Source organism: Condylostylus longicornis, unplaced genomic scaffold, assembly GCF_029603195.1.
Source record: "Condylostylus longicornis isolate FDR11 unplaced genomic scaffold, ASM2960319v2 ptg000005l, whole genome shotgun sequence".
Taxonomy (NCBI): Eukaryota; Metazoa; Arthropoda; class Insecta; order Diptera; family Dolichopodidae; genus Condylostylus; species Condylostylus longicornis.
Genome location: NW_026577974.1, coordinates 215,447 through 238,595, shown reverse-complemented (window position 1 = coordinate 238,595; position 23,149 = coordinate 215,447). Strand labels below are relative to the sequence as shown.

Below are 23,149 nucleotides of genomic sequence, written 5' to 3'. Positions count from 1 at the left end.
ATAATTATGTTAATAAATTAATATTTATTTATTTATACATATATACACACACATACGTAGGCCATACTTTATTGCTCTTTTCTCGATTCAATATTGCAATTTTATATACCATTTTCTTAAAAAAGCAAATTCATTTATTAGAAAATAATTACTGATGAATTAACTACCTACTTATGCTCTTCAACAAATATGAAAATTTTATAATATGATAAGTTCAATAAGTATTTTTTAAATTCTGTTTCTTAAGCAGTTCGACAAAATTTACTTATAATATAACGTTGTTTAAGAGTTCGGTAATGTTATCATTTCCATAAAAATATTAGTTTTTTTGATAACAACAAAAAATTTAGATATAAAATATTGCAGTTTCAAAGCTCTTTTTTTAAATAAGTTTTAATTATTTCTTTTGTAATACGAGTATAGCATCCCTGTAATAAATAAAGTGTATTAGAAAATAAAATGTTGTTTCAATTATAAAAGTCTGAATTTAGATTTTCTTTTTTGTATACATAGATAGTTTGAAAAAATGCTATAGGTTGTATTTTGAAGAGCTACGGACGGAAGTTTTAGACTTTTTAATCTAGTTTGAAAGTCATTCTGAAGAACGATTTAAGCAATAGATGCCCAGATATGAAATATCTAAAAAAAAAGGAAACAATATTGAAACAGTATTTATGTTTTTGTAAAATTACAAAAAAACAATTTTAGCGAAAATTTAAGTAAGAATTTTTAATCAAAACATAAAAAAAATTAAATTTTAAATAAAAAACATCCCGAAATTATTTCTGAATTATTTGAAAAACTTCCAGCAAAATATTTAAAAACAAAATATTTGTAATGTTTTTTGATTATAAATCACAATAAGCACAATTTGTGGGATCGTTAGTACAAAAACAAATAATTACTTGAATACTCGTATAGCAGAGAACCACTTCCTCTAAATTTTAGTAAAAGATAAAATGGTTTGGATTGTTCTTATGTAAAAAATTGGACGTAGCTTTGAAAATACACTGAATCTAATGAAATTTTTTGAAATTCAATTTTTGTAAAGAAAATTTCTTTCGATTTGAGTAAAAAATCAATAAAAAAATTAATTTATATTTAAACTGAACGAGGTATAAAGAATATACAATAAGCCGGAAACGAATCACTTTAATATTTTTGGACTAGGATGCGGACTACCTGTCTTTAGATTGAATTGAATTAATTTAATATCAATAGAGTTAAAACAGTCTTGAAACTATACATTGCAGTGTAAATGGATGATGATATGTTAAAAGAAATTTTCCTATATAAACTTCTTCATATGTGCATAATATATGTATGGGTATGTACATAAACATTTCTAAAATCTTATAATCATTCGCTCATATAGAAATTTAATCAAGTTAAAAGTTTAACGTACATATGTGTATGTACTGATGAGAAGTAATTTGTTAGCTTCTGATAATTTATTTGATAATAGATAAACTTTCATTAATATTATCATGTTAAATAATTTCTCATAGAATCTTATCAAAATAATTTTTTTATAATATTGATAAAGAAAAGCAAAACATGTTTATTTCTCTTATTTCCTTCTTAAATGTATATCCTTTCGTTGCATGTAAAATAAAGTTTTATTTTTGTCTTTCCACTGCTCCGTACATAAGAAATTTTTCATTTTTTTTTATTACCTCACACGCCCTTCAATCTGTAGAACGTCCTGTAATGTCACATTTACTTAATGCTTTGTTTAAGTATGACTTTATTTACAAAAAAAATTTTTACATGTGTATACCGTTGCAATAAAACAAATTATATTGACCCCTTTTTATATGCATTTCATCTTTCCAAACAGGATTACATTAATCTGTAGAGATTTGAAATGTTAAAGACTCTCCAAGGATTTAGTTTTTTATTTTATTTAATTTTTTTCTTTTGTTGTCGCACAGCTATATTATATTCTTTTGGTATATTAAATTTACTCAATAATTTACAATTCATTTAGCTTCTTGATATAATGACATGCGGTGGTTGACTGAAATCTATGTATATACAAACTCGTACATATATAAAAGGTAAACCCAAGTAGGACAATAAAAAAATTCAAAATAAAATAAATTTATCAAAAGTCATAAAAAATAATAAAATGGGTGATCAAAACTTAACTTATCAAATATTTGTGATATATGTATGTATGTATTATGTACTCACGTATATACTCAAATTCACGGGTAAGTTAAACTTTAGTCAAAATGTTGTAATTAATTATTTAATTTCAAAATTATACATCTCTCTCTTCCTCTAAAATATAAACGGTATAATAATTTCGATTTTATTAAAAATCATTAGGTTATACGCAAAGAAGTCAAATCATCTATGAAGTACCAACTGCGTGAACAATTGTGCAGCAGTTTTATTGAAAAATGTTTAATTCAGAAATTTTTAAGTAGAAAAAAAACGTCTGTAGTAGTGTTTATTGTGATTAATTGATTTTAAGTCAATTAAAAAAATCGCTAATATTACGGGAATTGAGAATGAAGATTATTTAACTTATTCTGCACCTTACTTCTTCAGTCATCTTTTTTAGTTGCTTCTCACCTTCAATTGAAAACTAATTTTTTTTTTTTGCGTCCTTTTTTCTAACAAGGATTTTCTCGAAATATTAGTAAGATATTTTAAAATATCAAATCAATTTGCTTAAAAATTATAATGTTATTATAATATCACGTAAAAGACATTTTTATAAAGGCTTATTGTTTATTTATTTATTGTTTCTACAATACACTACATAAATGTAATTGTACTAACAAAGGACCCTTAGACTTTCGACTTGTTTACCAATTAATAATATATTTTGTAATATACAATAATAATTAAAGTTATAATATCAAATTAACGAGGCTTTTGCTTAATTTATATTTTAAATTAATTTTATTGAATTTAATAACAATTTTTTAAATATATACATATATAAGTTTGAAAGTCTAGGTATTTTTACAGTGAGTTATAAGTAGGTTACAGACATATTTGTATTTAAATTTAAGTATCAGACCACAGATTAAAGGGTTGCAGGAATTTTTTGATAATCGTGATGTTGTAATCATTTTTCGTCAAAACTTTTAATGGCGAGAGGTCCTAATAATGCCAGAGTCGCTGTGTTTCTGAACAATTTGAAAAAGCATGTTTAAAATTTTGAATTGTTTTGACAGTACATATGAAAGAATTATTTTTTAAAAAGAAACTCATGTAGTTACATTCGAATTCTTGATATTTTTTATCGCCAAAGATTAAAATATCAAGAATTCGAATTCGGAAAGATTCGAAAAGATTCTAGGATTTTTGTTTTTTAAGTTAAAAGGTTCTTATTTTTAAGTAATTTCAGTTTTAAGTGATTTCATTATTACGTAATAGTTTTTTTTAACAAAACTGTGAAAATAGTGTGTCGAGAAGCGTTTGACGCAAATTTAACTTCTTTATCTGCTAGTTCTTTTCCACATATTTCCGCATGATCAGGAGTCCAAATAAGTAAAATATTTCCTTGATTTGTTAAAACTTAAAATAGTCAAAAAAAAGCAAACAAAAAAGAGTGTGTATCGTGTAAAATAAAAAGATTAATTTGAATAATCATATCCAATACTTATTTTTGAAAATTTTGCGTTTTAATTGATTTTACATATATTTTGTACATTACTTCTTTGTTATGAAAAACTCAATTTACCATAATTTCATACTTAAGTACGACAAGCATGCCTAAAAAATAAGTTTAATATGTTCTGGTTCTAGTTATTAAACTTTAAATAATAAAATATAAAAACTCAGCTATACATCGTGTTCATATATGTTAGGTTGAATTCTTGATTGGATTCGTAAGTAAGCACTACGTTCGCACCCTGTCTTTATTCCTTTACTGCACAAAGAAATCTATTTTAATTTGTAGTTTTACTTAAGTTCTGCTGCAGACTTGTCAGCAAAATTAATGTTTTTTTTCTGCAGCTGTTGCATAAACAACAAAATATTTGTATAATAAGTATATACAAAACCTAAGTTGGTAAGAAGTACCATTATAGGCTAAAATATGCAAATATTGCTGAACAAAAATGTTTTTATAATTGAATGTGACAAGGTGATTAAGATAGATAAGTCTACCGATACGTACATTATGTATTATGAATTATGAATTTGTAAATTAATGAAAATAATTTAATAATAATTAAAAAATTTGTTCCTGTAACAATTTAAAGTATTATACAAGAAAAAAATTGTAAGTTTTCTAAACTTTTGTCGGGTTGTTTATGCATTTACAAGAAGAACTAAAAATTCTGATTTTGTGTTATACATATTTTGTTTTACTAAAGAAAATAATGAATCACGTGTTTAAAATTATATTATATTTAACGATACCTTAAATTGATACTTATTACATAATTGTATTTATTATAAAGTTTTTTAATTTAATAGTTTAAATTTTTTTATATATAATTATCGCAAACACTGAATATTCAAAGAGGCTGAACATGGTGTAAAAGCTTCTATTCGGATTTACTTATATAATATGTACTTTATTTACTTTCTTGTAAATCAACTTTTTGTATATTTCTTTTTTATGTACATACACAAACATATAACTCATTTAAAAATTCAATACCCCAAACTTTTTAAACATTTTGAAAATATTGCGCAACTCGTAAATTTTATATTAGGATATTTTAATATTACAAAAAGATTGGATGAAAATAATTTCGATATCCTCAAAGCTTACAAGTTCAAATAATTTCTATGTTGGCATTCTAACACTCTTTCTTAGTGAGACCAACACATAAAATTTTAAAGCATTAAAATTATTTACTGTAAATGGGCGGAGCTGAATAATCCGTCTATACATGAAATTACATAAAAATATGATACTTTGTGACTTACTAAGGCTTTTTATTTGCTTATAAAATCTTTATGTAAAATATTATATGGAGATTTAGTTATAAACAAGTCGAATATATACATATGTACTTATACGCCCTAAGGAACTTATCCATATAACAAAATAAAGTCGAGTAAGAAATGAAAATTGAATACATAATGTATGAACGTACATATGTAATATAATAGTGTAAGAAAAAGCTTTAGATTTTGATTTGGCGATAGATTTGGAATTTCACCTTTTGTGTGATACATATTTCAGTACATTTTTCATCTTTGATTCAGTTAGAATAATTAGAATAGCATGTAAATATTTATTTTAATGTACCTTTTTTTTGAATTGTGATGGCAATAAAAAAAAATATTGGTGATATAAAATTATTTATTTCACTTAGTTTTTCATTATTTTTCTTTTTCATGAAAACATTTATACACTTTACTTGCTAGTTATATATTATAATATACGTTGCATATACAATAACTTAGTGATATTTGTGATATAATTTAAAGCCCTTTGTTTGCATTAGTTTTTATCCTATTGTACAATTTATCAATTGACGACGAATATTTATTTGAAAGTCAAGGGACATTATTTAAGTTGCAAGAGAAAATTCGACGAACGAAATAATTGCATAAAAATATAAATAAAGCTTTTTTACACACATACAAGTACAAATGTTAAATAAATATAATACTTGACTGTTATAGTACTTATTATATATATAAAATATATCTACAAAACTACATTATATATATGTGAAATTTATTCTCGAACTTCTGCTGTGTTGTTAACACCTTAAAAATATTAATCAATTTATATCTTTTAGTTAAACAGGATAGAATTTATTCGCGAAATTATAGTTTTAATCGACAGTTATACAATTTTGTAGATAATTGTAATGTGGTATACATAAAATTTTTTGTAATATTATTTTTTTTATGTTTTTTTTTTTAAGAAAAAAATGTTATTGAAAAGTGCTTTTAAGATTAATTGAAAAAATTTTCTCACAAATCACGTACATATAAATGAATACATAGATACATATATGAAATTTTAATAAAAATGAAATAAAAAAAATATATATATTATGTAAATTTTTTGAAGATTATTGTGTGAAAAAATGTATACCAATTTAAAATAATCAGTGCATTAAAGCATTAATATATACATATATAACAAAAAAAAAATCAAAAATTGTGATGTTAAAACATTGATTTGTTAAAATCAAAATAAAGGACATAAAACTTATATCTAAAAATTAATTAATCACTACCAAAAAATTCAAATCAAGCATTTAAAAAAAACCAAAGAAAAAAATTCAAGAAAAAATTTAAATATATACACGTCAAAAAAAAAATGGAAGATCCACATCTTGCTGAGGAGTACGTGCAAGATTTCGTTCTTGACCATTTAGATGAACCACCAACTTCGGTAAAGCGGGAAGACCAAAGCCCGCCATCGAAACTTGCATGGACTGCGCTTAATGAAGAAGAAGAAATTCCTATAGCTAAAATGAAGCAATTTCAAACGCATAATTTTTCAACTGTTGGCACTGCAATTACTGTTACAACGCCAGTTTCTACAACATCGTTGCCTCCTCCGTCATGGCATCATGAGGAAAGACGTTTTCAAACATTATCTCCTGTGAACTTATACCCTCATGGTCCAATGGCTGGACAGGCAGTTTTAGTTGACAATGCTATAACCGGAGTACCATCCACCCCGCCAGAAACACCACCCATTGTCGGTTCTCCCAATGGTTATTGTAATTCACAAAGTTTTTCTACTGCGGGAAGTACATCCTATATTCACATGAATCGAAATAATTTAACAACTCCACTTTCACAAGAGATGATGTTAGTACAATCACAAACTATGCGACCAGAACATCAACCTCAACCTTTAGATTTACGTCCACCTTTAGATCTCAGACCTATAAACTGTGCCACTGCAGCTGTAACACTGCTCCAAGAAGAAGATTGGGAACGACATCGCGAATATGTAAACAGTACAGGAATGTCAAACGGACATCATTTGAATAATTTACAACCGCATCATTTTCAGCAGCTGGAACATTTAACGCCAATTAACATGCATTCTTATCATCATACTACACACACTAGTTCACATAGTCACCATCATCATCATCATCATAGCACCTTACCCAGTAATACTAATGGGAATAATAACCAGCCTATTCACAACGGTCGCCCAATGTCAGTTTGTTCGACACGTTCATCAACTAATTCGCCAAGAACGTCATCTGGACAATATAGTAATTCAAGTTATACAAATGCTGATGACATTATCAATGATGAGCTTCTAACATCTTTAACAGTGCGAGAACTCAATAAGAGATTGCATGGTTGTCCTCGAGAACAAGTAGTTCGACTCAAACAAAAGCGTCGAACGCTAAAAAATCGAGGCTACGCACAAAACTGTCGCTCTAAACGTTTACAACAGCGGCATGAATTGGAAAAGCAAAATAGAATTTTAAATAGCGATCTTCAAAAAATGAAAATCGAACTAAGTAGAGTTATGCATGAAAGAGATTTACTTAAACAAAGACTGCAATTGAAAATAGCAGCTCAACAAGTAGGTCAAACTCAAGATTTACATTCAGATGGACAAAGTTCGCCTGAATTTTATGTATGACGACAATATGGCAATCAGCAACAAAATCAATGGAATCGATATTAAAATATCTTAAATTTATTTAAAAAATCCTTTGCTGTGGGGGAAATATTAATATATCTTTTTCATTTGCGAAATTTTCTCAAATATTGTAAGATAATTTTTATTTATTTTATGTTTTACATAAATATTTCCATAAAATTAAATTTTAAAAATTTTCGTTTCACTGTAAGCCCGCTGTTGCGTTATATAGTTGCTTATTTATATTGAACTTTTCTATTTTAATTTTTCTAAGCAGAGGAAACTAAAGTAACATTTTGCACTTGGACAGCTCGTTAATTAAATAGGTATATCTTTGCAACTTATCAAATTTTACTTTATAATTTTCGGTGTAACACAATAAATATTAATACAAATAAAAAATATTATCTCTAAAACATTTTGAACTATCTGAAGCTTAATAGATTCGCAATAGGTATTATAATGTCATTTACTTTTGACCTTAACACATACCTAATAAATCTCATTAAAATCTGAGCTGTATATTATTTTTATTGGAATTGTTTGTTACTGTAGAATTTTTCTTAACTTCAACAAAGTTGCAATTAAATATACTTGTATGGTGATTACTTTATTTCAAAATTTAAGTACATGCATATATTGATGTGTTGTTTAGAGATTATGATAATCACTTACACGTTATCAGAGACAAAAGAAAATGCAACATTGAGTAAAGAATTAAATTAAAAAAAAAACATACTAAAATTAAAATTTGAAGCACGTCATATATTTGTTCTTTTTTTGCTTGTATTACATTAAAGTTGAATATGTGAACTCATATACACAAATATATACATATATCTTCAAATAAGGAAAATATAATAAAAGTCTAATTATTTTACGAAAACTGTAAAATTTCTTCCAGTAAAGATAAGTAAATTTTTGAAATTTAAAATTTTATTACAACTTTCTTTAGTTATTTCATAAAATTACACAAATATATTATTTTGCATAGTACTTTAATATCTTTCACTTTTTTAATTCTTAGAACTACTGCGAAAATGTTATTTAGTTGTAAGAAAAATTTTTGATATCTTTTTGAAAGTCAATTAAGATTTCAAAGGAAAGTAATTTAAAGAAAATTTAAAATTTGTGTACCTATTTCTTTTTATTTCGAGTAATGTATAACTTTAAAATATAGTTTTTTTTTTTGTACACATACATAATCTTTAATTATTAACCCTTTTTTGACAATTAGTTTTATTAAATTTTAATTATTAAGAAAATTTTTGTGAACGATATCCAGGTTGTGTTAAGACTTATGTTACATGTAAATAGTATTTTTGTAATATAAGAAAATAATGTATAGAAGTGATACAAAAATTGTTCAAAAATTTGCAAAAATTGAGAACAAAAACCTTTTTTTTACATATTTTGCAAATTATAAGACTATCAAAAAAATTATCAAAACAAAGTAATAAACAAGAACTTTTCATACAAAAATGTTTAAAGTAATAGAAGATTGCATTTTTAATCTCAATGAAAATCTTCTTATTACATTTTTTAAGAAATAAATACATCTTATTATACTATATAAAAAATAAAAACCCAAAAACAAAAAAAAATTTATACATAATAAAATAGTTATTAAAGAAAAACTTATATCTATGTATTTAATGTGTAAGATAAAATTGTGAAAATTTGTAAATAATGGTCATTAAATGAGAGAAGCAACAGAAATTGCTAAAAAGAAGTACTAAGAATTGTTAAACTCAATAAAAAAAATGTGAAATTAAAATTTTTTATATGTATTTATTACAATCATTGAAATTTTCCAAGTCCCAAAAAAAAAAATATTAAGCACTATTTTTTTCTCCGAATTTATTTTTAGGTTGTTCAAGATCCAATAAAATTTAAAAAAAAATTGGTACATTCAATTTTTGAAACATTTGTGTTTTAACCTCCGGGAATTCAAAATTTGGAATATAAGTAATTCAAGTGTAATTAACTTGAAATATATTCTATCTTTACATATTGCGTTGAAATATATACTATTATTTTTGCAGATTTCAAATTATTTTACAAAGGTAAATTACAAAATAATATTAGTATTGTTAACGGGGTTTTGAAATTCCTTGATAACAATGTAAAATCATCTTGTAGTTAATAGATTTTATTTATTCAAAGTGAAAACGAGTTCACACGAATAAAAAAAAAGTTCTGCAAAATGAATTGATAATTTTTCGAATCTTAATTCCCAAAATAAAATTTAAAAAATTAAGCAAAAAATTCCTTTAATTCGAAAAAGATATTTTATTTTTGCGCGTAAAACAGGCACTTCAAACGTACAATTTCACTACCATATATTGTACCAAATAGTTTAAAATAGCTTTTTCAACAAAAATGATCGAAAAATAGTGCCTAATACTTGAGAAGTGAAATTTTTGAGAAAAATCATTGTTTCATAAGAAATAACAACATTTATGATGGTCAATGCTTCGATTCCTTACATACAAATAAAACTTATAGGAAATATAATTAACGAATAAAACCTTCTGAGATCAAAAGTATGTTATTTTCAAGATTAATTCTAAACAAAAAAGCTGTCAATTTGAATGCTGGTTATTTGTTACAGAAAATACGTGTAAAGGTTCCAAAAATTTTTATATTGCAATATACTGCTTTTATTTAAAGTATGACAGTTACTGTATCTTGTCTAAAATTTTCCTCCAAGCCAGTTTTCGAGGAAACGACGAACTATATTTCATTAAGTTTCATGGCTACCAGCAGAATTGTAATGCACATACATATAAATATCTAATTATGTATACACATATATTTAAATATCTATTTTATAATAATAATATATATTTGTGTATATATTATATTTAAAGATTATGTTGCAGTTACTATCTTAATATAGTATGCTAATAAACCAATAGCCGTATAATGTAAAAGAATTGTTTCTCTGAGCTACATGTGCGTACATACATTCATATGTATTTTACTTTATGGTCATTAGCTCCGTTTTTAATTTTTTTTATTTTTCATTTTACGTTTGATATTTTTTAACAAGAATAAGCTACCGATAAGTTTTAGATAAACTTAAGTATGAATTTAACTGAAATAAACACACATGAATGAATTTTGTTTGTTTACTTTATAAACAGAAATAAATCTTTGGGTGGCTTTTTTATCACATATATTACATACATCGTATATATAAGTTTAATGTTAAGCTATTAAATTTCAAATAATTATGAATATTAACTTTAAGTTTATTAATCAAAATAAACGATTTTTTCTGTTTGCTACTGAATTGACATTTTTCCCTGGAACAAAAGCCTTAAAATATAATTAGATAGTGAGATAATGTGAAGTGAAATTTTTTTCTTTCATATATGTTTTCTGGAAGCCATTAACATAAAGTTATACCTCCTATATTTCAGTGATTAAAAATATGTATAAATAAAGCTCAATAGAATTTGAGCGGATATTTATTACACTGTATGACATTTCACCCTACATCAGCCCAAGTTAACGCGTACTTGAGAGCAGTTGTTATGCCTTCATTTATCTCGACCGATACAGATTTGCATAATAAATAACTTTTAAATCCTTATTATATAAATTTTTAAACTAATTTTTAGTTCTATGTACTATTACATATATTCTATATTAGTCCTTTTTATATATGTACATACTCGTATAATAGATTTTCGCACAACACGGTCCTTTACATTAAACATCGTTAAATAAATTTTGAACTCTTAACTTTCATTAAGAGTTCTCTTAATAAACTCTTAAAACTTTATTTTATTTTTATATTTAAGTTACTTTCTTTCAAATATAATCTTTAAAATCTTATGAGCCAATTTTAACCTTTTAATTAAAAATTTTTTAAATTTTTTAAGATCTTATTGCTCTCATTAAAAAATTTAAAAAGACTTTTACATCTACCCTTTCAAATTATGTATAACACAACTTATAATAAATATTAATTCAATTTTTTAAATCGGTATACAAACATTGGAAAAAAAACATCATGAAATTGTGAAAATTAAATATTTGCAAAGTGTATAAATTGAAAAATATTTATAAAATTGTCTTTAAGTATCTTGATAATAGGAAATACATATGCACCTATGTACATACATTTAAGGATTTAACTATGCAGCTATAATAGACGCAATCATTTCGGCCTTTACTTCTTTTTCCCTAGTAGTTTGTACTTTATTAAAAGGCCTTATTTTAGAAACAATTATGGTCAAAGCATGTATGAATATATTCAAATATATATATATAATATACATACATACTCAATAAAAAATATATGATCATTTTTAATTTTGTTTTTATCAGAGTTGTATATTTTTTTTTGTTTAATATTTAAGAATTTTCGAATTCGTTATCAAATTTATAAAGGACTGTATGTATGTATATATGAGGTTACTGTTCGTTTTTCTGAGACAATGACGTTTACATTTCGAAATGAATATAAAATTTACATTATCACACATTCATGATGTAGTTTTTCAAATAAAAATTTTTTTAATAAATTTCAATAATTTTAAATCGAAGCAAAACTTCAATTTTACTTGTGTTGTAATTCCGGCGTAACAAATGGAACTGTAATAAATTTATATTTTATTTAGAAAAGTTTCGTGTATAGCATTTTATTAGAAAAAAAAGTTAAGCGAAGATCTAAGTTTGTGTTACAAACTGTTTTTGAATTAACAAGAAAATAGAACGTACATTGTGTTACTTTTTCTAAAATTTTATAAAATTGTAAATTACATTGTACATTGTATTTTCGCTTTTCTGTCAATGTCTAATTTCTCAAATGTATTTCTCAAATGTATTGTTTTTAAGTTTGAAACAATACTATTATTCAATTCTTTTTAAAATTATTTTAATAATCTCCATTCTAATCCGCACAAGTAAATGTATATATTTTTACATATGGTATGCAAAAAAAATTATGTTTGTTATATGTGTTCCTTACTATTACTGTTATAAAATAATATAGTTTACACAGGAATTGAATACTAGAATAAACTCGAATCTTGATAACAAAAAGAGCATTCAAAGTACGTAGCTATAAAACAAGTACAGACCATATTTGTGGTAAAGGGTGATAACATGGTCAACTATTTGTATATGTTGCTATAAATATAAGGATGACCATAAAGTATAAAATATTTCGGATTCAAGGGATAAAATTTTAAAGAAAAAAGTTAATGATATTCCCAAAGAGTAAACAGTTTGATATATCTTGATATTATTGGTATTTCATTTTAGTGTGTTTTCAGTTTTATTAGGGCTTATAATAATTATGTGTTAGTATTTTGCGAGTTAAAACACGTACAAAATATGGGTTGTACACACTTTTTTCAGGTTTAGATTTATTTATATGTACAAGAATTACATAGAAGGGTGTTTTAGAAATTTTTAAATAAACGGAAATTTATACAATTTCTGTAAAATAAAGCATTTTGTTATTTAAAAGAAAGGAGATGTGGTAGATGTTGAACTATTCCTTTCTGAATTTATGAAACAACGATTCGAAATTGATTTAATATGAGAATGCAAAAATCTAAATTCTTTTGCTTGGTCAGTTTGAAAAATTTTAAAGAAAAAAAACTTATTAAAAATGTATACTATATAATCTTACCTACATTTGCAAAAAAATATGTTAATTTGACCAATATTTTGAAAACAATCTATAAATTTTAAGATCGGGTAACATTGAAATAAACTCCTTATAATATTGAAAAAATAGTTATCACTATCAGAAAAATAATTTTTGTTATGAATTACTATAAAAGGAATTGAAACTTATATTTAAAATTACATAAACAGAAACTATAGTTTTTAAAAACAATTATTGCACTTTGTGTTGTGAAGTATCAAACTAATAATTTTCCATACCTTTTTCTAACCCAATTATTCAAAAATGTTGGTTCCTGTTATATCAGATTGTATAACTCAAGCTATTTAAGAAAAAAATATTAATTTCGATATCTTTCGAGAAGACGATATTAAAATTTTCAGAAAAATATTTATATCGCTAAAATAGATTAGCCCGAAAACCTAGTACACAATCTATCCGATGGTGAATATATAATCCGATGGTAATATTTTGTGACGTCACAAACAATGAATAAAATTGAGTCGATGACACTTTATTTACATTCCCCCAACCAGCTTCTTATAGTTTTAAAAATGAGTTAAGAAATTTGTTACAAAAGGCTTACATATGTATATGTATTTGAAAATAGAAGAACTCACTAAAATACCTTTAGTTTTTTTATTATTTCTATTATTGGAAATATCCTTGTTACGAGTATTTATACAGTTTTTGTTAGAGTCAGGATAGCTTTATTAATTTTATTTAACTAAACTAGTTCCTGTTTAAGTATTTTGTACACATAATTTGTACAAATCGATTTTGATTTTCACACCATAATAAAAAATAATCCTAATCATCTTCCCTTATACAATTTATTCACAAAAATAAATTTTGGGAGAAAACTTGTATGTCGTTAAAAATAATTTCCCATTGCGACAATAATCTTTGTTGACACAATGAAGAGTGTTTTGTATTTTTTGCGCGGCACGATATACTTTTAATAATGACCAATTCAACAAAATGAGTTTTTCACTTATTGTTTGTCACATTGAGTACAAATGAGTATGTACTAAAATGCAATTGATAAATCCAATATTAAATTTTTATAATTTTTTACTTAAAAGTTCAAATGCGTGCTTTTATTTCATTTCTGCTTCAACAAATTTAATATTGCAAAATGTGCTTGGAGATTTCTAGTGTTTTCTTATTTTGGTAGAATTTTTGTTCACTTAAATATTAGGGATAACTTTTTTAATCAAACATTGTTTTAAAAATTTGTTGTTAAATATTTAGTTTTCAATGTAGACAGGGCACCTGTAATTTAAAAAAAGGAACAGAAGTGCTTGCCATCAAACTTGTAAATTTTATTAAACGTGGACGCTAAGGAATCAAAGAAAATCATAGGGTTGGTTTAATTTTTTTCAATTGTTTTAATGTTATTTGAATTCTTTTATTTATTCGCGGCACGATATAGTTTTAATAATGACCAGTTCAATAAAATAAACATTTTTATTTATTGTTTTTCACAATGAGTACAAATCAGTATGTACTAAAATACAAATCTTATTTAAATTCTTAAATATTAGATCATAGGTTAAACTAAAAATATTATTATAAACATGTATTAATTGTTAACTTACTATAAATTAAGAATAATTAGTCGTACAAAACAACTATAGCAATTAATTTCGTATATTTTGAGTTTATGTTTTAAGTAACTATTTGAGTTAAATAAATTAATAACTATAAAAATTACTTCCCGATGCAATATACCTCATAAAGTCATGCAACGTTCGTTATTTCAAATTTGTGTATGTGTATATGTGTATGCAAGTTTTGCAGAATGATAATCACCTTTCATAATATTGCACGTTTGTTGTATACAGAAAACTGAACATTTAACAGAAAACGTCTGCTGGTTGTTCAACTTCGTAAGAAAGAAGCAGTTCTAACCCGATTATTAAAGAAGTGATACAATTTTAACAACTTCTTTAAAATTAGCGAGTTTACGCAATTTGCAATTTTTTGCAAAATATGCAGAAAAGCAAAATATGCAAAGTGTACGGAAATGATTAGAAAAGATAAATAATATTAATGCTCTTTTTTAAATAGCTGTGCAATATTATATATGCATATTACGTAAATATACGAATATTTATGATCAGTCAAAAGTTTGAATAAGTTTCCATGTTAATAAAGAAAAATGTTGATGAAAACCAAAGTTTTAACTGACATACATATAATATACATACACACTATGTATGTATGCATATTTTTTTTATGTTTACGTTGCTTCACGAATATGAGGAAATTATAATTTGATATTTCATATTTGATGAATGTTCAATTTTTATGAATTGTAAACAAAATTATTTTATTTCACATTGCGCAACAGTTGAATTAAAAACTTGTAACCTTCTTATATTACATACTTGTTAATTTAATGCGTTGTGGTTATATGTGGCTATGCATAAGAGCACCTTACGTGCAAGAGATTTCTACGCGGTAATTTTAACAGAATAGATCTAATCAAAATTTATGATCATTGGAGATAGTATCAAAATTTTATATAGAAGTTGTAGGGCATTATTCTCAAAAAACATTGCATGTATAGTATATAATATTTTATTGTTATTATTTATTTTTAGAAACTGATTTTTTCACTGTGTTATTTTATTTATATTATTTCAATTCAACAAGGCCCTGTTTGCCTAGTTTGCCATTCATATATAATTTACTTCGATAAACACGAAGATTTACACAAGGAGTTCTGGATCAATTTTAAAACATATTCTTAAACAAAAGTTCTAGAACCCTTTAGAATTTTTTACGTTGAGGTATTTTTTAAGGGCCGTTTTGCAAGTTTTTTAGACATTGAGTCCGTGCAGAACAGATTTTTTTCTCCTTAATTTCAATTTTTTTTATATATTATATAAAATTATAAGTGTATATACGTACATACATATCTATGCATACATATATAAAATTCATCAGCTGAAAGTACAATCCAAAACATATCCAAAGATATAAATGATCCAAACAATTATTTTAACCTTTATGTAAATCGTTATGTTTAATGGAAGTGTAATAACAATTGACATTTATTTAATAATAATATTATAAAATTATGTGTTGACATTAATTACATTAGTTTATTTTTACATTTGATTAAATCATATGTTTATTAGTCTTTCAAACCTCTATGAAATTCTATTTTCACACATAAAATAGTACTGACTAATTTCACCTTATAAACGTAAGGTTTTATTTTAGAAAAATATGCACAGTAGAAAAGAATATTGTTCATGTACCAGCTTGCAATTTTAATTTTCCAACCACGTTATAATGCTTCCTTAGCATAAAAGGAACAAAGACCCTAATTAACTACATTATAGGATTAACCCAATGACATAACCAAAAAGAAGTAGTATGAGAATTAAAAATTTTCTTTTTTAATTTTCAATCAATAACTCTATAAACTTTACTTAAGTAACAATAAAGTAATTAAAACGTTTAATAAGGGAATATTTGTGGATATTCCCTTATTCCAATACACATATCTGATACCTATATGTTTGCAATTTTACAAAAGCATATTATATGATTAAAATCATTTATATATGTTATTTGAAATATGGTGGTATTCAAACAACATAGGGTTTATTTACGATAAATACCGGTAAAACTATTTGCTTTTAAACAGTATAAAACAAAATTGTGAAAATGATAATCCGTGTTCATTACATTATATAGAGGTAAATAGGTTATTATAGATACCATAAAAATGGACAATATTGTACTGCGAGTTTCACAACTTCATTGAAAGCTTTCTTATTTTTAGCTATTAAAGTTCAAAGTCCAGAAAATTTCTTTCTTTTTGTGATAAAACAACAATATCCACGATTCACAAAGACTTCAGAACATATTAATACCATAATTATTGTTCCGATATTATTATGTATGTACGTAGTCTATTTATTGATCGCCTAAATGGAAAAAAAATGTATATACTTAATCGCATTTGATTTATCAATAGTAAAGAGTTTTTTATGATTTAATTTGAAAACATTAAATTAACCATTTTATAAAATTTTATTATGATTTCGAGCAATTGTATTGAATTTGCAAATACATATATTAATTAAAGTAAATACAACAGTATGTACATGTCTATTACTATTCCATTGATTTAGGTTGTTGGTTTTTTTTTTGAACTTTATAGCTATAAAAACTACAATGGGAATAACTAAAGAGGGCTATTTGCCTTCTTATATTTTCTTTATTAATTAAATTACCTATAAAATTTATTTTAATGAATCGCCTTTGTTAAATAATGTGCACATATTCATTCCACTAAAAGTAAAACCGTTCAATATTTTATCAAAGCCGTTTTTTGATTTTGCTAAATCGATATAAACACTTTTGAAAATTTTAAGTCGTACCTATATACTACAATAAACTTTTTTAAATACTATGTACTTGCAAAAGGCAAATTAAACGTTGAAAAATTATTAGGCTTACTGAACTATCCTGATTATTTTTATTTAAAGTTTGTGGCACAATTTTTATTATAAGTATATATTTATATGTACATAATATATTTAATTCTGTATATACATAAAAGTTTATTTATATAAGTTTATATTAAACTGAGACTTAAATATTTGTTATCAAAATATTAATTGTCAATTTTTATCCCAAAACAATTGTCCGTGTCTCACCTAAAGCTTTAAACTAAAACTATTTCAGTCTAATAAACGTTCTCATTTTGCCACATCCAGTTTTAACAGATGTGGGTTAATGTAAAAGAAAGTTTGGTACATGCTATGTCAGTTTCCATGAGTGGATTTTTGGAATAAATTTTTTCGAGGATATAATTATATTTCGATTTAACGACGATATAATTATATTTCGATAATAACGACGAAGCGAATGAATAAATCGCTTATGACTAACGAAAAGTAAAATGTTAATAATAATATTTTGGTACTAAAATGAAATATCATATAGGTCAGTCGTTTTTTTTTAATTTTTCTGTATTTGACTTATGCATAAAAGGAAATTTTGCAATTATTTGATGAACATGTAGTATTAATCGCTTGATATGGTATAAATAGTTGTGAGCTGAAGTAGGCTCGGTCCGGCTCCCGTTAATCGTCTATTAATTTATCTAACTATTTAAAAGCCGGTTTTTAAATGACCAATATGAAAGCCATTAACCATTATTGAAAAAAAAGCTTCAACTCAGTTTTCAAAAGTTTTGAAACGAAAAGTCAAAATACATATGCATTTTGTGTTATAAATAATAAGATTACATGGCCGGAGAATAAAAGAAGAACTGTGTTAATGCACAAAATTCAAGGTGAATACAAGTCTAAAAAAAAACCTTCCTGTTTATTATTTTGTTTATGAATTTACTGCTATCAAAGTTACGAGTCGGTTGATAGAAATTTCTTTTACTATTTTAATTTAACCTATACACTGATCAAAACGGTTAAATAAAAAGCTCTTCTTAATTTGAGTAGTGTTTTATAGTTTCTATTTGTCGCTTTGATAAAAGGATTAGTAATAACGAAATATTAATCAGATATAATCTGTACATATATCAATATACTTGCACATAGGCCCAATATTACAAAATAATTTTGTTTATGTTGACTTTGCTGCGTTTGCGTTGTGTTGATGAAATATTCAAATATATGTATAACAATCCTTTATATAGCGTAACCACTTGCTATATAATTTTGATATACATATGTAAATTTTATTTTTCGCACCTGTTTTCATTTAGTGTAATTTTAAACTCGTTTAATATAATTTTATTTCCGCTTTATGTAAAAAACTCGCTTAAAGTAAAATTTATTTCCACTATTTTTAAGTCATTAACTAAATATTTTCTTTGAACGACAATAAAACTGTCTATTTGCCAACATTTATATTACACATTTGTAATTGTTGTTATGTTTAATTTTTATTTAATTTGATTAATTGGCGGTTCAACTTGCATTTATTGAACGGTTCAACTTACTTTTCTTATTACATACTTCATGATTTATCTATTTTATATTTTGTTTGTGTTTAACTTTAAAATATCTTTCTTTACGCTTTAAAATATTAAATACAGCCTGAATTTATTGCTTAAATAATTACAAAGGTGAATAAAAGTACCCAAAGTGCTAAAACTGAAGATTTTAAGTATTTAAAGCATTGATTTTCTAGAAATAAAGCAGTAAATTTTCCAAGAAACAGGATTGCATATGCAAACAAAACGCTAAAGAAATATGTATATAATTTAATAATGAATAGGTAAGCTTTTCTATTTTAGTAAGTTTTATATAGAAACATTTATTCTTTTTGAAATTATAAATTTATTTTAAAAAAATTTTTAGAAGTTTTCAGCATAATATTTTTATTTGTATTTTGCAGGTATATAAAATAAATAGCAGGTTTGTTCACTTCACCCTACGAAGTGCTTATTGGGTGCACTTAAAGGTTAATTTTAACATAGTATAAAAAGAAGAAATATTCGGAGACAAAAATAATTTATAACTTACTTTACTCACGTCCCAAAATATTTACTACAGCAATTTATTTATTACTCCAACTCAATTTATTATATAAAACTTTGAATAAATAACCAATTTAATTAGTTTAATTGCAAAAACTTAATTAACTTATATATATGTAGATATTTTTGGAAATAATGTTAATGTAGAAACATTCAAAATTTACATGAAAAATTAATTTTTTTTGTAGTTAGTTTAGTTAAAGTTGCATAAGTGGGCATTAATTTGTTTATTAAACTATGATTAAGAAATTTATCTTAGGATTTTTTTTAAATTCAAATTATAATGCGTTTATACATTATGTATTTATTAACTTATAAGGTACTTGTTTCCCCTTATTAAATCATAAATTTCAATTTACAAAAAAAAACAACAAAGTTCAAGAGTTTACCAACTTTTCCTTTAATAGAACTTTAATCATATTGGAAAACTTTGTAAACAATATTTGGAAAGGATCAGGATTAAAGTACATGATGTTAAACAGAAAAAATGGATGACGCGCTTAAAGTTGAAAAACATATTTTAGTTATTTGATTCGAAACTTTTTCGAAGAAGATGAAAATATTCGATAACAGATCTATAATGAACAATAGGATGATAATTAACTACTTTGGCTATAATGAATATCTTGAAATAGTAAACGAACTGTAATGCTCTTTTATATACTTTTACCATCATAAATTTTTGAATGAAAATATGTTAAGATGTTCAAATTTTTGTTCTTAGACCTATGAAAAAAATATTTTAATGAGTAAGCAAAATAAAAATAATTTGTTATTAATCTTAAAATTTTGTATAATTTTGCTGAGTAACATTTTTCGCGGTTGTTAATTTCTCTATCTGCCACCGTCGCCTAAACTAAAGTTTGGGCAAAAAAAGAGTTAAATGCTTTTTGTACTCGCTAAAAATTAAAACTTTAAATTCTTCATTCCATTTAATTTTCCTATCAAATGTTCATACAGATTTAAATAGCATATTTAACTTTTATTACATCGACCACAAAACAAAACTACATTCATATATAAAACATCATATGCATGGACAAAATTACATGTTTGTTTTTGACTTTTATATATCCGTCCAAATTTTTTCCCGCACAACATTGTCCTAGATACATAATACACAATTTTGTCTTACAAGATTTTGTCATGTAACTGTATTTCATATTTATGATGTGTAATATTCGTTTGTTGTGTTAATAATCAACAGTAATTTTCGAAATCAAACTTAAAAAAAATTTGAACTCTACAAAAAAGACTGCGTTAAAAAAGAACACAAATTGGCAAAATTTTTAAGGATTTTTTCTTTCTTTTTTTTTAGCATATACAATATATACATAAATCTAATAATCTGCGGTCTTTTAGAAAATAGGGAGGTGGTTTATGGAAAAATGATTAAATATAAGTGAATCTTAGTCATGCAGACAGTTTACCCATTTTGATAATTAATAAATTTATGTTAAATGACTATATGTTTATTTGTGGGGTTGCATACCCATCATATTCTTTATAAAAATGAATAAATTATACATAAAATGGCTATAAAACATTATTTTAATGAAAAGAAAATAACACACTATAGAAATTAGTTTGTAGATATACCCGCATTCGTATACTATGATATCTAAAACAAAACATCAAAATATGCATAAGTTAAAGATTGTAGTCATTTAGCAAAATGTTTTACAAGAAATGTTAATAAAAAGAACATATATTATATTTTCCGATCGAATGTTACACATAAATATTGAATAAAACTATTTTCATTTATCCAATTCTATATTATTGTTAATTAAAAAGAAGATTAACTTAAATTTGTGTATAATTTACAATATTTACGAAATTCTATTTTTCGAACTCAAAACACTAAGTTCTACTTTTCGCAATTAAAATGCTAATATAAACTTAAATTTAAAAAAATTAAAAATATTTTTAATATCTAAACGGAGAATGTAAATAAACAACAGGGGTCTATTTATATGTTACCGGGTTCCGTTAATTTTAGTTTTTTTTCTTTTATTTAAAACAGAATACTTTTCATGTTCAACTTACTCCTTTAAGAAAATTGGAAATATTATACCTTTCTTTATATTTAAATCTCTTGTTTTTTGATAAAAAATATATTTTTTCGAATTGTGAGCCTTAGTTATTCTTGATAAGACTATACATATATACCTTTCTGTAATTTAAATGCACACAAAAGAAGAGAAAAATTTATTTAAATTTATTTAGAAAAAAATGAAATAAAAAAACTTTAAGCGATACTTTTGTGTTATTATAAAGAAAATTAAATTTTTATTTTTTTTACTATCCTTTAAATTTGTAAGAGCAAGTACTTCTTCAAATACTGTTATATAGCACATTAATTCCGCCCCCGAATAATATTTTCACCCACGTTCAGTTTTTTTATTAGTTCAATTTATCTCAAATAATAAAAAGAGATTGAATTGAATACATATGTGCATAATATGTATACATATGTTCTTTAAGTTAGAAAATTTTTAAAGATTAAAATTTATTGGAAATAGTTTTTTTTAGTAAAAATTTACACAAATAAAAGAAAAATTATACTAATAAGAAAATTTCAACTTTGTTAACAGTTAGACAACATTGATAGTAGATAACATTGATAGAAAACATTGATAGTAAGATAGTTCATTTTATGTCAAAAACTACTGTGCAAGAATTTTAGAATATAAAAGTGCCTAAATGACATTAAAAAAATAACTGTCTTTTTTGAAAGCGATAAATTTCATTTTTTCACTTGCAATATTTACATGCTTTAGGTAGACGGTGTCGTCTATCTTCTAAATTTTGTTAAAAGTGGACTCATATCGTTAGAAAGAAAAGCTGCCTAATTATGTGATATTGAAATAACGCCGATTAAAATAAATACTATCAACCATAATTTGGAATAGAAAAGAATATTAAAAAAATAAAGTTGGGTCAAATCAATGGTTTGTATTGTAGAACTTTTCCCTTCAACAAGTGAAAATACTGCTTTTAAATACAGTCTATGTAAGTATATCCACCACACTATTAAAATTATTTTCATTCATAAACGAAACTATTTCTAGGATTGCATATATTTAGGATGAACGGTTTATGCAGTTTTTGAAATAAAGCGAAAATTAATATAAAGTGGGGTTAACATAATGTTCGATTTTAAGGGTTAATTGTGTGAGTTAAAAAAAATAATTATATTTTTTAATGTCATGGAATTTATCGTTAGCTTTTTGCGTTTATAGAAATTTTAAAAATCTTGCGGTTTCGGAAATATAAGGTGTCAAAAATTCAAATTTTACAAATTTCAAGAGACGATAACTTGAGAGGGGGTGAACTTAACTGGGGTCTAGAAGAAAAACCACATCAAAAATTTGGAAAAAACGAACTATAGATAACAGTAAATTTGAACGGC

The 23,149-nt window shown here is 24.6% G+C and overlaps 1 protein-coding gene and 1 long non-coding RNA gene across 3 annotated transcripts; both read left to right on the top strand.

The window, feature by feature from the left end:
* Nucleotides 1–5,173: 5,173 nt before the first annotated feature.
* LOC129615633 (uncharacterized) lies at nucleotides 5,174–20,723 on the top strand. Of its 2 annotated transcripts, none has more exons than XR_008697475.1 (3): nucleotides 5,174–5,205; nucleotides 19,291–19,472; nucleotides 19,593–20,723. It is a non-coding gene; the product is annotated as an uncharacterized LOC129615633 (long non-coding RNA). The 2 variants fall into 2 exon arrangements; XR_008697474.1 differs by having other exon boundaries at nucleotides 5,174–5,266.
* Nucleotides 5,316–8,453, top strand: LOC129615624 (transcription factor MafB). Its single transcript, XM_055530940.1, has one exon. It carries the CDS (start codon nucleotides 6,257–6,259, stop codon nucleotides 7,553–7,555), a length of 1,299 nt encoding a protein of 432 aa, XP_055386915.1. The 5' UTR covers nucleotides 5,316–6,256; the 3' UTR covers nucleotides 7,556–8,453.
* Nucleotides 20,724–23,149: the final 2,426 nt, after the last annotated feature.